This window comes from Lissotriton vulgaris, chromosome 12 (genome assembly GCF_964263255.1).
Source record: "Lissotriton vulgaris chromosome 12, aLisVul1.2, whole genome shotgun sequence".
In the NCBI taxonomy this organism is placed as follows: domain Eukaryota; kingdom Metazoa; phylum Chordata; class Amphibia; order Caudata; family Salamandridae; genus Lissotriton; species Lissotriton vulgaris.
In genome coordinates this window covers 91,045,062-91,057,455 of record NC_141700.1, presented here as the reverse complement: position 1 = coordinate 91,057,455, position 12,394 = coordinate 91,045,062, and the positions used below count along the sequence as shown (strand labels likewise).

The following is a 12,394-nucleotide window of genomic DNA, read 5'->3' as shown; positions in this document are numbered from 1 at the left end:
GAGAGCGAAGAAGAGAGGACACACTATTCCATGACGGAATACCCAAAAGTAATCTTGCAGCCGTATTCTGGATAACCTGAAGCCTTTTGAGTAAGTTGCCAGGGGAGCCAACAAAGAGAGCATTAGCGTAATCCAGGCGGGAGAGGATAAGAGCACATGTGACCGTTTCTCTAGCCGCTTGAGGGAGCAGCGGGAAAAAGGACCGCAGAGACTTAAGAAGACCAAAGCAACAGCCAGCCAGTTTTTTGATGTGGGCAGAGAAAGAAAGACTCTCATCGAACCATACTCCCAGATTTTTTGCAGGCTGTCCCGACCCCGAAGGGAGCAGGGAGTCAGGGGGCCACAGCTGCTCACGGAAGTCGGTAGGAAACCTGCCGAACAGCAGGATTTCAGATTTTTGCTCGTTGCACTTCAACTGAGCTTCGTTCATCCATTTGAAAATGGCAACCAGACACTGTTGAGATGCTGCCACCGAACTGGAGGTCTTATCCCAGGTAAACAGCAGCTGCGTGTCGTCGGCGTAGGCCATTACCTTAGCCCCCAGCTCCTCAGCCAGATATAGAAGAGGCGTAACATAAATGTTAAAAAGGAGCAGGCTAAGGGAGGAGCCCTGAGGGACACCAGTGGTGACCTGCTGGGGGGAGGAGGAAAAAGGGGGGAGCCAGATCTTCTCGGCCTGTTCTTCCAGGAAGGACCTAAGCCAGCCCCACGCCACTCCTGATACCCCAATCTCAGCCAAACGGGCCAGAAGAAGAGCGTGGGGGACCGTGTCGAACATGGCCGAGAGATCAAGCCGGATCAATGCGCCCTCCCGCCGGGTCCAGGCACTCCCGGATGGCCTCAGCCACCTCCACTAAGACAGTCTCAGTGCTGTGGGAGGCACGGAACCCTGATTGAGCTGGGGGCAGGAGACCCTCTGTCTCCACAAACTCTGTGAGTTGGTTGTTAACAACCTTCTCGCAGACCTTCGCAATAGCAGGGAGGAGGGAGATGGGATCGGTAATTCTCTGGAGTGAGATGGTCCAAGGAGGCTTTCTTAAGAAGAGACAGTATCTTCGCCTGCTTCCACCTCAGAGGCACCACAGCATTTTGGAGGGACAAGTTGACAATACTGTTCACCTTGGTGTTGATGCACTCAACCACCGCCGCCAGAAGCCTCGCCGGGCAAGGGTCAGAGGGGAAGCCAAACTTAAGCCTACGGAGGATTTTAAGAGATTCCAAAGGAGCCTCAACTCTGAAGGCTGTGAAGAGGCGAATAGGGGCATCGAGATGAGCAGCCAGGGGGACCATGCAGCCGCCGATAATAGGGGCAAAGGAAGATTGAATGGTCTGGATTTTCTCTCTAAAGCAGCGGGAAAGAGTTTCGCACCAGGCAAGACAGGAGGGAATAACACTCATCTGGGCCCTGGGAGATGTAAAGTTTCGCACTATACAGACCCCCCAAGATATAGCAGCATGGATTAGCAAATTTAGCGGCACAAAAATGGAAATTTAGCGGCACAAAAATGGAAATTTAGCGGCAATTTTGCGGCATTTTTATGTGGCCATTTTTCCTACAACAAACAGATATCTTAGTTTTTTTGTTATTTAACAACATGAAGCTATGTATATTTGGTTTCTTTACAATGTAGACACTTTGTTTCCCTCGAGCGTGTGCTTCACAATTTCGAACATCTACAAAACCCACCTGCATACAGCAGATAAGATTGAGGGATGGAGAAGAGTCCTTCGGGTCTCAGAGAGGCTCCATTTGTCTAGCTCTGAAATTCCATGTAAGATAGCCGTGCATTCTGGAAGTTATAGTTCTGTGTAAGGGAAGCCCAGGACTGCAGAGGTTGTGTGCTAGTGCCATAGAGCCAGCCATCTAGTACCCTTACTCAGTAGGGGTTCACACTAGGTAAGGCCTGTTGTGTTACCAGATGGGTGTATCAATAACATAAGAGCCTTTTACTAGCAAAAAAAACATGAACTAAAAATAATGACTCCTGCTTTAATTTGAAAGTTTTACCAAGAAACCTGCATTTCTCTCTATTTTTTAAAGTGTTCAGTTGAATGCTCCTCAGAAAGTGTGTGATCTGCAGTCATGGACGGCATACTAGATGGAAAGCGTAAGCTGTCAGCAGCGAGCCTTGATCAGAAGCGCGGAGCAGTAATTGCTGCTGACACCTGCATTGCACCGGCCGCCTCCCGGGGTGCTCCCACCCGGCTCCCCCTCGTCCCCCTCCCTTAGGTGTCCTGGACGCCCTTGCAGGGTCAGCCTTTATCACTGCTCCATGCACCTGTGTGCAGCGGCGAGCCCTCCGAGGAACCGAGGCCTTTCTTGTGTTGAGCCGTCAGGGGGCGCCCGCGCACCTCTGAATGTTTTCTATAGCACAGCTAATGAGATGTGCAGCAGCGTGCTGCAACATGTTTTATTTATTATTAAGTCTTTATTTTTTCCGTTTTATATAGGCCCTACTCTACCTACAGGCTTTGGGGTGCCTCACAAGGGAGCAGGAAGTACGTTCTGAAGGGAGCATGTAAAGTCCGAATCATGACATTGCACGCATCCTTTGGGCACTGCCTGGCTGCACAACAAATATGGAGACGTCCGAGCAAGCGGTTGTGATTTAGATCGTTTTCTGCTTGCAGACCCCCCAGGATACCAGGATACAGCGGCAGCGGCTTTTGTAAAAATGCCGCGATTTCTACAGAAGTGCCGATTTCGCGGGCACTTTTGTAAAAATGCCGCGATTTTTACGAAAGTGCCGATTTCGCGGCAAATCGCGATATCCTGGAGGGTCTGACTATAGAGAAAATTTCTTTAGCATTATTCCTAAAGGAGTCCATGCGGGCAGCAAAAGAATTGTCCTTTGGCCACCGCAATAGCCTCATAATAGACTTTTTGCGAAGCTCTTAGTGTCCTCTTAGCCGTAGGACAGTAGCCGCTCTGGCGCCAGGCGCGCTCCAAAACCTTACAATCCTGCTTGGCAGCCTTGAGATCTGCGTTAAACCAGGGTTTAGATGGAGAATCTCTAGCCAGTCTGAAGGGCCGACATGAGGTAGCCGAAGCAAACGCCTTAGTGACCCATGTGGTGAACCCTGACAACCGCTCCTCCAGATCTCCAAACAAGGCAGGCCTGGAGAAATCAAGGGCCAGTTTGAATTCCGAAGGGTCGGCCTTGCCAGAAAGCGGTTTCAGGCAGGGTTGGACCCGTGGAGCGGTGCCCGGGAGCGCCCAAGAGAAATGGGAAAGAAAGTGATCTGACCAGGGCACAAGGGAGGGATCACCTATTGAGAGGGGGAAGTTAGAGCAGATAGGGTCTAGAAGATGACCCGCCTGGTGAGTAGGAAGGTGGACGTGTTGGACAAGTTAAGCCAGATGTAGAATATCCAATAGGTCAGCCGCTTCCCTAGTATCGGGACAATCCAGTTGGATATTAAGGTCTCCCAAAACCAAAAAGTTAGAAAATCTAACAGCCCTGGAGGCAATGGCGTCCCCGCAGCTCAGCAGAAAAGAGCCCGCAGGGCCAGGAGGCCTATAGATTAAAGAAACCCCCAGAGTGAAGTGTGCTGAAAAGCGCACACTGAAGTCAAGCACCTCCCAATTGGCCCATTGGGAAGAATCCCCAATACGAATTTCCCATTGATCTTTGAAAACGACTGCCACACCGCCACCTCTGCTGCCCAGGCTATCGGCTCTAAGAATCTTATAGCCTGGGGGGACGGAGAAGGAAACAATAGGGGCAGAGGAGGCGTCCAGCCATGTCTCTGTGAGGAACAGCAGATCTAACGAGTTGTCCTCCAGAAGATCATGAACATCGACATAGTGTTTCCTAAGGGAGCAGACATTAATTAGGGTAGCCCTGATATGGACAACCTTGACCCTCTGAGCTGAAGGAGCCCGCTCACCCTTCAGGTGAAAGCCAAAGTCAGGACAAGGGGCCGGAGGATGCAGCAACAGATCCCAAGTGTGGTGGTGGCATTGAGCCAAACAATCGGGGCTGCATGTCTGAAAAAGTTAATAAAAAAAAAAACGTAGTGAGTTGGTAGTGGTCCAGCAGACAACTGCAACTTATTTTTTATTTTTTTTATTTTTTACATTTACAGTAGGTTACCACCTCTTGAGGAGTCACTAACATTTCAGTGGTTTGCAACCGAAAAAAATCTTATTTCCAAACCCTTGATTCATTGCTTTGTAATTTACAATTTTTGAAGAGACTCCTTTCAAGATAGTTATTAATTATGCATTTATAAACTCATTTTGCAATTTGTTAACTATTTACTGATCACAAAATGGGTTTAATATATACTTAAAAGCCATTTAGCCTATGCAAACACTAGGAGTTAGCGAACTGCAACACGTGCGACTGGTAGTGGCTTAGCATGGCCCGAAGTGTTGCAGTCTGTGGGACTGGTACAACTACTAAATCTTTCGTATTTGTACTTGCTGCACAAATAAGAATGTACCCCCAGATGCATCAAGCACCCATTCTGCGAATTCCAATTTGCGAAAAATACCAATCTGCCGCAATTGCCGAAAGCGAATTTCCAAAAATCGCAGAATCTCCTGTTTTCCCAACCCGAAATTGCGATTTTGCAATTACTGAAATCGCAAATTGCGATCTCGCAAATTGCGGGATCGCAAAAACGGGAAGTCGCATTTTGAGCACAATGATGACGACATCACAACCGGGAAGTAGGCAGTTCCCTTACTCATTTGAAACAGAGAGCTGGCGAGAGGAGGAGGCACAGCACTGACCTGTAGGAGACACACCCTGCAGCCCCACAACAGAAGAGACATCCAACACCAGAATGTCCCAGGATGCAGCAGGATCCAGTGAAACTGGCAGGAAAAGAAAAATAAAGTTTTTCGAACAGGAGCTGGAGTTCCTGATTGAGGGAGTCAGTAGGGACCATGACCAGCTTTTTGGGAAGCTATCCAGGAAGGTGCCCGAGGCTGACAAAAGGCGCATTTGGCCGCGCATCAGGGCGAAGGTAAATGCTGTAGGAGTGACCCAGCGGTCAATCGATGACCTAAAGAAAGAGGTGGTATGACATCAGAGGACGTGCCAAGGAGCGCATAGCAGAGAGACTGGGGGAGCGAAGTGCCACGGGAGGAGGAGACCCCACAGTTGCCGCAAACACACCACTCGAGGACTTGGTTGAGGACACCATCAACCCTGCAGCCTGCGTGGGGGTCACTCAGCTGGACACCTCCCGACCCACACAACAATCATAAGGTAAGAGCCATGCAACTGCGACCCCGTCCCCTAAGAATGCCCATGCCCCCAGAGCTAGCCATTTGATAACCCCAGAATTGCAGTCCCTGCACATCAGAAACGCCCTTTTGCATTGTGGGACCTGTAGTGTGACAATAGTTCCCTGATAGCCGCACACAGCCAGAACTGTCAAGTGAAACATATCCCTAAAGCCAGTCAGGGAATGCAAGCCTGCATGCATGTTGCAACATCCCATGTGCAAGATTCATATAATTAATCATGCACCCATTTACATCACAGGTGCTGCAGAAGCAGAGACCACAGACAGCGAGGCACTCCATATCGAGGAGACGTAGGGAGAAAGCCATCCTGCCCCACAATCTGGACCGTCACATACACCTGCACCAGTACCACCACCTCCACATGCGGACAGGGCCACCCCTGCAGCCACAGGAGGAGTGCAACCACCCCATGTGCTACGCATGGCAGTGGAACAGCCCCCACCACCACCAAGGAGGCAGACACGCCTCACAGCCACTGTGCGGTCACAGGCAAGCGGCCGGTTGAGGCAGCAGCGCATCGTGGCCACACGAGCAGAGAGGGAGCAACAGGCCCAAGATCCAGGGCTAGGGATCAAACGCCGGATGCACCGCAAGCAGGCACAGCACATGGCAGCCATGCAGCTGCAGCTGTACAAGACTGCACGCAATGTCAATCAGCTCACCGAAAGTGTGCAGGAGTTAACGGCAGCAGTGAAGGAGAACTGCCAACTGATGGTGGCGCAGCAGGGCATCACCCGCTGCCTCCACCGCCAGCTGCTGACCCGGCTATCAGCATATACCCGGTCGAACCACCGAATAGGGAATGCAACATCAAAACTGTCACGCCGGTCCCTGGCAATGCAAATCCAAATGGTGCAATGCTGCCAGGATGTTGCAAGGGCCCTGGAGCAGGTCACCACTGCAATTCAAAACCAACAAGTGTGTGGCCATGCCCATGCAAGTGGGTGGGGGGTGATGATGCCAGCGAGGGCACATCCAGCCTGAGCAGCCTGTCTATGTCGGTGGTACCAGAACTGCCCCGCAGTACCAGGCCCAGTGCAGCATCACGGCCGGACACTGCCGACATGGATTTGGAGAGGCAACAGGGTGCGTCCGGTAGGAGGCGCCAGTGAATGACTGAACATTAGCAGCATTGCCATGCTGATGTACCAAGCACGCCTGCTCTGCATTCAAGAGGCTGTATGACGCAATACAGTAGTTATGTTGTTTGAAAAAAGTTATAGATCTTGTTGAACAAAAGAATAAGAATTTATTTTGAACGCAAATTTTACTCGTGTCATTATTTCATGTGGCATGCATGAGTGCAGTGTTGTGTGAGGGGTATGGGTGCACTAGAAATAGTTCAGTGTGATGTTGTTGCGGCGCCTGTGTCCTTCTGCAGGATTCTCCCAGCGTGCATGATGCACATGTGCAGGTGGCCGGTTGTCCCCCTCTGACTCACTACCAGAGATCTCCACAGGTATCCTCCGCTTGGTAGCAATATTGTGGAGTATGGCACACACTGCCACGATGCAGCAGCAGACCTCAGGCTGGTATTTGAGGGCCCCACCAGTCTTGTGTAGGATGCGGAATCGGCTCTTTAACATCCCAACTGTCCCCTCAATGACATTTCTTGTGTGAATGTGCGCAGCATTGTAATGCCGTTCCTTTGGTGTAGCAGGGTTGAGGTATGGGGTGAGGAGGTACTCACAGAGGCCCTAGGCACTGTCACCTGAAGGATGGGAGCAGAGGGTCAGTGCCTGTTATGCACCAGCTACATGGTCTTGACAAACTGTATGTGGGCATGTGTACTTACCTAGGAGATGTCCTTCGCCAAAGTCACCCCTGGCCAAGCGGGTGTGTATGCCGCTGTGCCTGAAGATAAATGAATCATGCGTGCTCCCCAGGTATTGGGCCACTATGTCGGGGATGATTGTCTTTGCCTTGCAGACCATCTGGATGTTGAGTGAGTGATAGAACTTGCGGTTCCGGCACATGTATTCTGTCTCAGCGGGTGGGCAGATGTGATGTGGGTGCAGCCAATTACATGGGGGAATTGCACAGTACTATAGAAGTCAAGCTTTGTTTGGTTTAAGTCCTGTTGGGAAGGTTATTTAGTGGTGTATCCGGCTCAGCATGGCGTCGAGGAAACTTCGTAGGCAGCGTGACAGTGTCCCCCCCCCCCCCCCCGCATATGCAACTATCCCCTGGAAGCTTCCGGAGGCCAGGAGGTACAGGACCTGGACATGGGTGGGCACGTCATTGGTCCTCCTTGTTGGGTGCTGCATCAGGTGGTCAAGGTCTCTGATGAGCTTCTTTATCATTGCCCCATTCAGCCTGTATTTGGAGTAGATCTCCTCTTCAGTCTGGCCCAGGAGTGTTATCCGCAGCCAGAAGATGCGCTCCTGGATCCTGCGTTGGTTCCGGGCTGCAGCCTGGAGCCTCAGCCACCTTGCCACGATGTATAGACCTGGCATTGTGAATGTCCTCATGCTCCTACTGTGTCTCCTTAAGTGTGTTTGTTTGACCCTGCACCTGTTTCTTGTTAGAATTTTTTTTTTTTTTTTTTTTTTTACCAATTGAACTTCATGGTTACCACCTGGTTTGACTTCTCCTTAAATTGCGACTCGCATTTAGCGATTTTGGTGTTTTTAGCAATTTGCGATGTTTGAATTGAAATTGCGATTTATTTGCGATTTTGCAAGTTAATTCGCAGAATAGGTGGAAATTCGCTGCTCCAGATTCGGTAAGGGGGTTCCACATTGATTCTGCGAATTTTTGTTTGCGAATTCGCAATTTGGTGTTTTTTTGCTTCATGAATTGCGGGAGCGGAAATTGCGTTCGCAATAGCTGTTTCGCAGCTATTGCGACCGCAATTTCGGTTGATGAACCTATGCATTAGCCCCATCATATATTGCGTAGGGGGCTGATATCTGATGCTTGGTGCTGCTACTGGATGTACAGTCAACTCGGATGCCTTTATATTTCTGGGAATCCTTGGAGAAGGTTCATCTTTGGCAGATGACTATAGTCGCATGTCGGTCAGTCTTCGGACTATGAAAAATCCAGGCTTTTGCACTTTCTTCATCGTGTATCTTCCCAGAGTCACTGTCTCTCGTCCCTTTAACTTACTTCTGGTGTTATCAAATCTTAATTGCATAGAGTTTTCAACTGGAGAGCAAGCACCTTACCGTGGAACTTCTTCAGCCATATCAACTGCCTAAATTGCATGGACTTGTCATGGGAAGTTCTGCTTTAAAAGTTATTGTATTTTGATCATCTGCTACCAGTGTCATAGTTGACACTTTCTTAACCTGAGGTACTTAAGGGTCATTTAATTGGATGCAAGTAGGTTAAACTAAATAGGAGCTCACAACTTGAATCATTGAACTGTGGCCTTGTATGCCTAACAGTTATAGTGGTTCGTATACTCTTTCCCAAAACTCACATGTTTATCTTTTCTCTTGGTACTTGGCCTCTTTCCTGTTCTTTGGCTTCTCCTAAGCATAGTTTGAACAATCTGTTTTCAGGATATTTGTTACTGATTTGGTGTTCACTTTTACAAAGAGAAACTTTTCTTTCCAAAAATGTTTGTCTTGGAGTCAAAGATTTATAAACTATTCTCTGCGGAATTAAAAACTTCATTCAAAAGCTTCAAACACAGAGCTCCGATGTTCCACAGTCTTTTTATGTGGAGGGTTGGGCATCCCTACTCTACTCCTTGTGTTTGCTTTGTAATGACATTGAGGACGTAGCTGCCAAGTTTTCAGATTGCATATGTGTGCCTATTATAACGTTTCAGTAGACTTATGGGAATGGATCGCTACAGCTACATCTAGGGCTGGGTCAAAAGTGTTTGTTTGCTGCTTGAAGTAATGCAAATGAGGACATAGCTGCCACATTTTCAGATTGCCTGTGTGCCATTGTCAAGGTTTCAGTGTACTTATGAGTGCTGTTCCACAACCAAATGTATACCACTGAGAGTCACGCTTTCTTTCAAGCAAACCAAAGCAATGAATTCTATGGGAAAAGATAAGTATTGGAAATTACACAATTTTTGAGCTAGAAGAAGCTCTAAAAATAGATTGAAACGGATTCAAATCCCCTTAGACAGCAGGTCATTAAACGGGACGTGGATTGGATGTTGACCGGCAGATTAGACTTCCTAAGGCATTGAGGTAAGGGTGAAGGCGGAAACAAAGATTACATTGTGCAAGGCTTTGCAACATCCATAGTTAAAAGGCTGACTAACTTCAGATAGTGCTCGTTTATATATAACCTTGTATATACCCACTACCTCATCACTTTTTTTTCAACAATACTGCTGTCTGGTTGGTTTTGCACCCCTATGTTAGATATTTTCTCCCGTGCATGCACAGATCTGCTTTGTGATGTATAGGTATATCATAAGAGTGTACTGTTGTGTTTTTTAACTTATTAGTCAAATTGTAAGTAAATGGGGTAAGAAACATCAGAACACCACCCCCCCACACCCCCAACCTACCTTGCGAGAAACTCCATGAATGCTAGTTCAGTGTGGAAACACCATTTTCAGTTAAGACAGGCTCCCCCTGCACCACATATTCTTGGTCCATGCTTTCCTTCCTTCAAAACTAGTTTGGCATTGTCTGAGCTGCAGGTGGGAGCTAAAATGCTTTTAGTAAAGAATGCAGTCCTTAATAGCGATTTTTACAGAATCGCTTTTAAGGACTCGCAAAATTGAATGTAGGTAGAAATCGCAAAAATATTTGCTATTCCTTAATATTCCTTAGTTGCTATTCGCAAATTGAGATTCGCAATCAAGGAATACCATCCCATTCATTCCTAGGGGCCAAGAGGCCCAAAGGAATGAATAGGATTTGCACCAGCAATTTGCGAGTACCCAATAGGTATTCGCAAATCGCGGGTGCAATTTCAAGGGTGCAAGGGTTCCAGAGGGACACCTGTTTCACCCCTGAAATGTGCATGTGTACAAATGTGGCGCACATACAGGCCCTAAGGTCATGAATGTTTTTAAGGGAAATCGCTAATTACCACCAACTTGAAGTTGGTGGTAATTAGCGATTCCTTAAGGCTAAAGTGCACTTTCTTTTGTGCTACTTACAGTGCTACTTACAGTGCATTTAAGGAATTTCAATTTGCGATTCCTTAAAAGCAATCGCAAAATGGGGAATCACAATTTTTGCGATTCCTTATTTTGCAAGTAGGTTAATATTGCCTACATTACTCAAAGCCAAATTGCGATCACAAAAGCTGAAATTCTGCGAATTTCGGCGTTTGCGATCGCTATTTGGCTTCCTACATCTGACTCAGAGTATAGAGAGGAGGGTACACGATACTCCTTAAAACCCCTAGGTCAGTATTCCTTCTTCTTCGCAGTGGCAACTTCTTTTTGAACCTCACTGACCGCAAAGTTAGGGACCAATCTCCAGTGATATTCTTCAGATGACAATAGATATTTCAACTTATTCTGACTGTGTCTAAAAAGATTTTCTAACCTATATTTCCTGGGGTTTTCTATCCTACTCCAACATTTGTTGTTTTCCTTCATCTTGATGTATCAGTAGTTGAATTGGAAAGCACCTTTATATTTATTAGAATATAAAGCCCCAATTTAGAGCTGGAGAGCTAAATAAACTGTAAAATAAATTGCCTGATTTTCACATATACCAATGTTGTCTAGTTCTGAACTTGTATGATCTGTTGCTAGGTGTTGCCACAGGGTACTATGGTAAACCCAAATTATAAGGATCCCATATTAAAATGTCGAAGTAGCTTGATCTATGCGTAACTGCTGTTAATCAGTGACTTTTACTATATTCCACTGCTTTTTCCTGTTTTCTTAACTGAGTTTGTTGGCCTCTACATAGGCAAACATAAAGATCATCGTAAAACCTGTGCATGAAATTTAGGGCCCATGGTCGCAATGCGGACATCCGCGAAGAATCTTCCCTTTTTTTTCCGAGTTGATACTAAGAACTGAAAATATGTATAATTTTTTTAAATGGCATTAAATACACGTACAAATATTTGTTTTTGTTTCAGAAATTTATCGCATAGTATCGCAGAAACAAATAGCAGACCGATCTGCACATGACGAATCCCCAGGCAACAATGTGGTTGACATCAGTGTGCCGCCAACAACTGACGGACAAAAATCCAACAAACTCCAGTGCTGCCAGAACCTGTGACCTCTTGTACAGTACACTCTGTGTGTGCTCCTCCTCGCTTCCACATGCACTTCAACTAGAACCATGTGTTTGCTTCATTCAAGTGCACCCTGTAACGCAGTGACTCCTCACTCACCTGCCCTTCCTCTTTGTCTTTCGTTTTAGGATCGGTATCCTGTACATTGTAAAAACTCCCTTTCAATGTGATGATGTTTGGGCTTGAAATGTTGGCACTGACCTGATACGTGTTTGGGGGTTTAGACGGATCAAAGTGTTGAAACATCTGCGACCGGATATTACATTGCTGCTCTCTCTTCAGATGTTGGTCTTTTGTGGAAAGTGAATGAAGACATGATTATTAACACAAGAAGAAAGATTTTGTTGTTTTTTTCTGATAGTAAGAATTTTACTTAATAATAATGTTTTAATAATCACAGTGCATAATGTTTTGTGTATAAAAATGGAGGGTAAAATATGCTACTCTACCAAATTAAAGTTATATATAACAAACCACTCAGTAATGCGCATCATTTTCAGTGGATGCACATGTGATCCCTGTTCTCTTAAGCTCGGACTAAAGGCATTTTTATTCAGTTTTTGTCTGCCTGCAGTATTACGTTTTGACTGAGGAGTATATTGTGCCATTATTTAGGTGGAGCATGGAACACTATAATAATTATGCCTAGCATCCATCCATTTATGTATACTAATGCATACTATACTTTGAAGTATGACTTTGCTTAAATACGATTTATATCCTTGAACTATGGCTTGGCGTCCGTGTTTATGTACTCTTGGCTGTCTGTGAAGTACATTCTGACTGTTTCTGTACAGGAAGTGTGAATATACGTATTTTCACAACTTTTTATTTAATTCTTGCAATGCCTTTGTTTTGCAGTCAATATTTAGATTGCACCCCTCGAACCTCCTTACTCTTCCGCAGTATCTATTTTCTTCATTTAAATATGCGAGTTCATGAAGC

At 46.6% G+C, this 12,394-nt stretch overlaps 1 protein-coding gene and 1 pseudogene across 1 annotated transcript in view; both read left to right on the top strand.

The window, feature by feature from the left end:
• RAB11B (RAB11B, member RAS oncogene family) overlaps nt 1-12,176 on the top strand; it is a 44,719-nt gene extending 32,543 nt beyond the window's left edge. The window contains exon 5 of the mRNA XM_086947314.1: nt 11,288-12,176. Within this exon, the coding sequence (XP_086803440.1) occupies nt 11,288-11,433 (146 nt within the window). The 3' untranslated portion in view covers nt 11,434-12,176. The remainder of the gene's footprint in view (nt 1-11,287) is intronic.
• On the top strand, nt 5,298-6,447 carry LOC147673465 (uncharacterized; annotated as a pseudogene).
• Nucleotides 12,177-12,394: the final 218 nt, after the last annotated feature.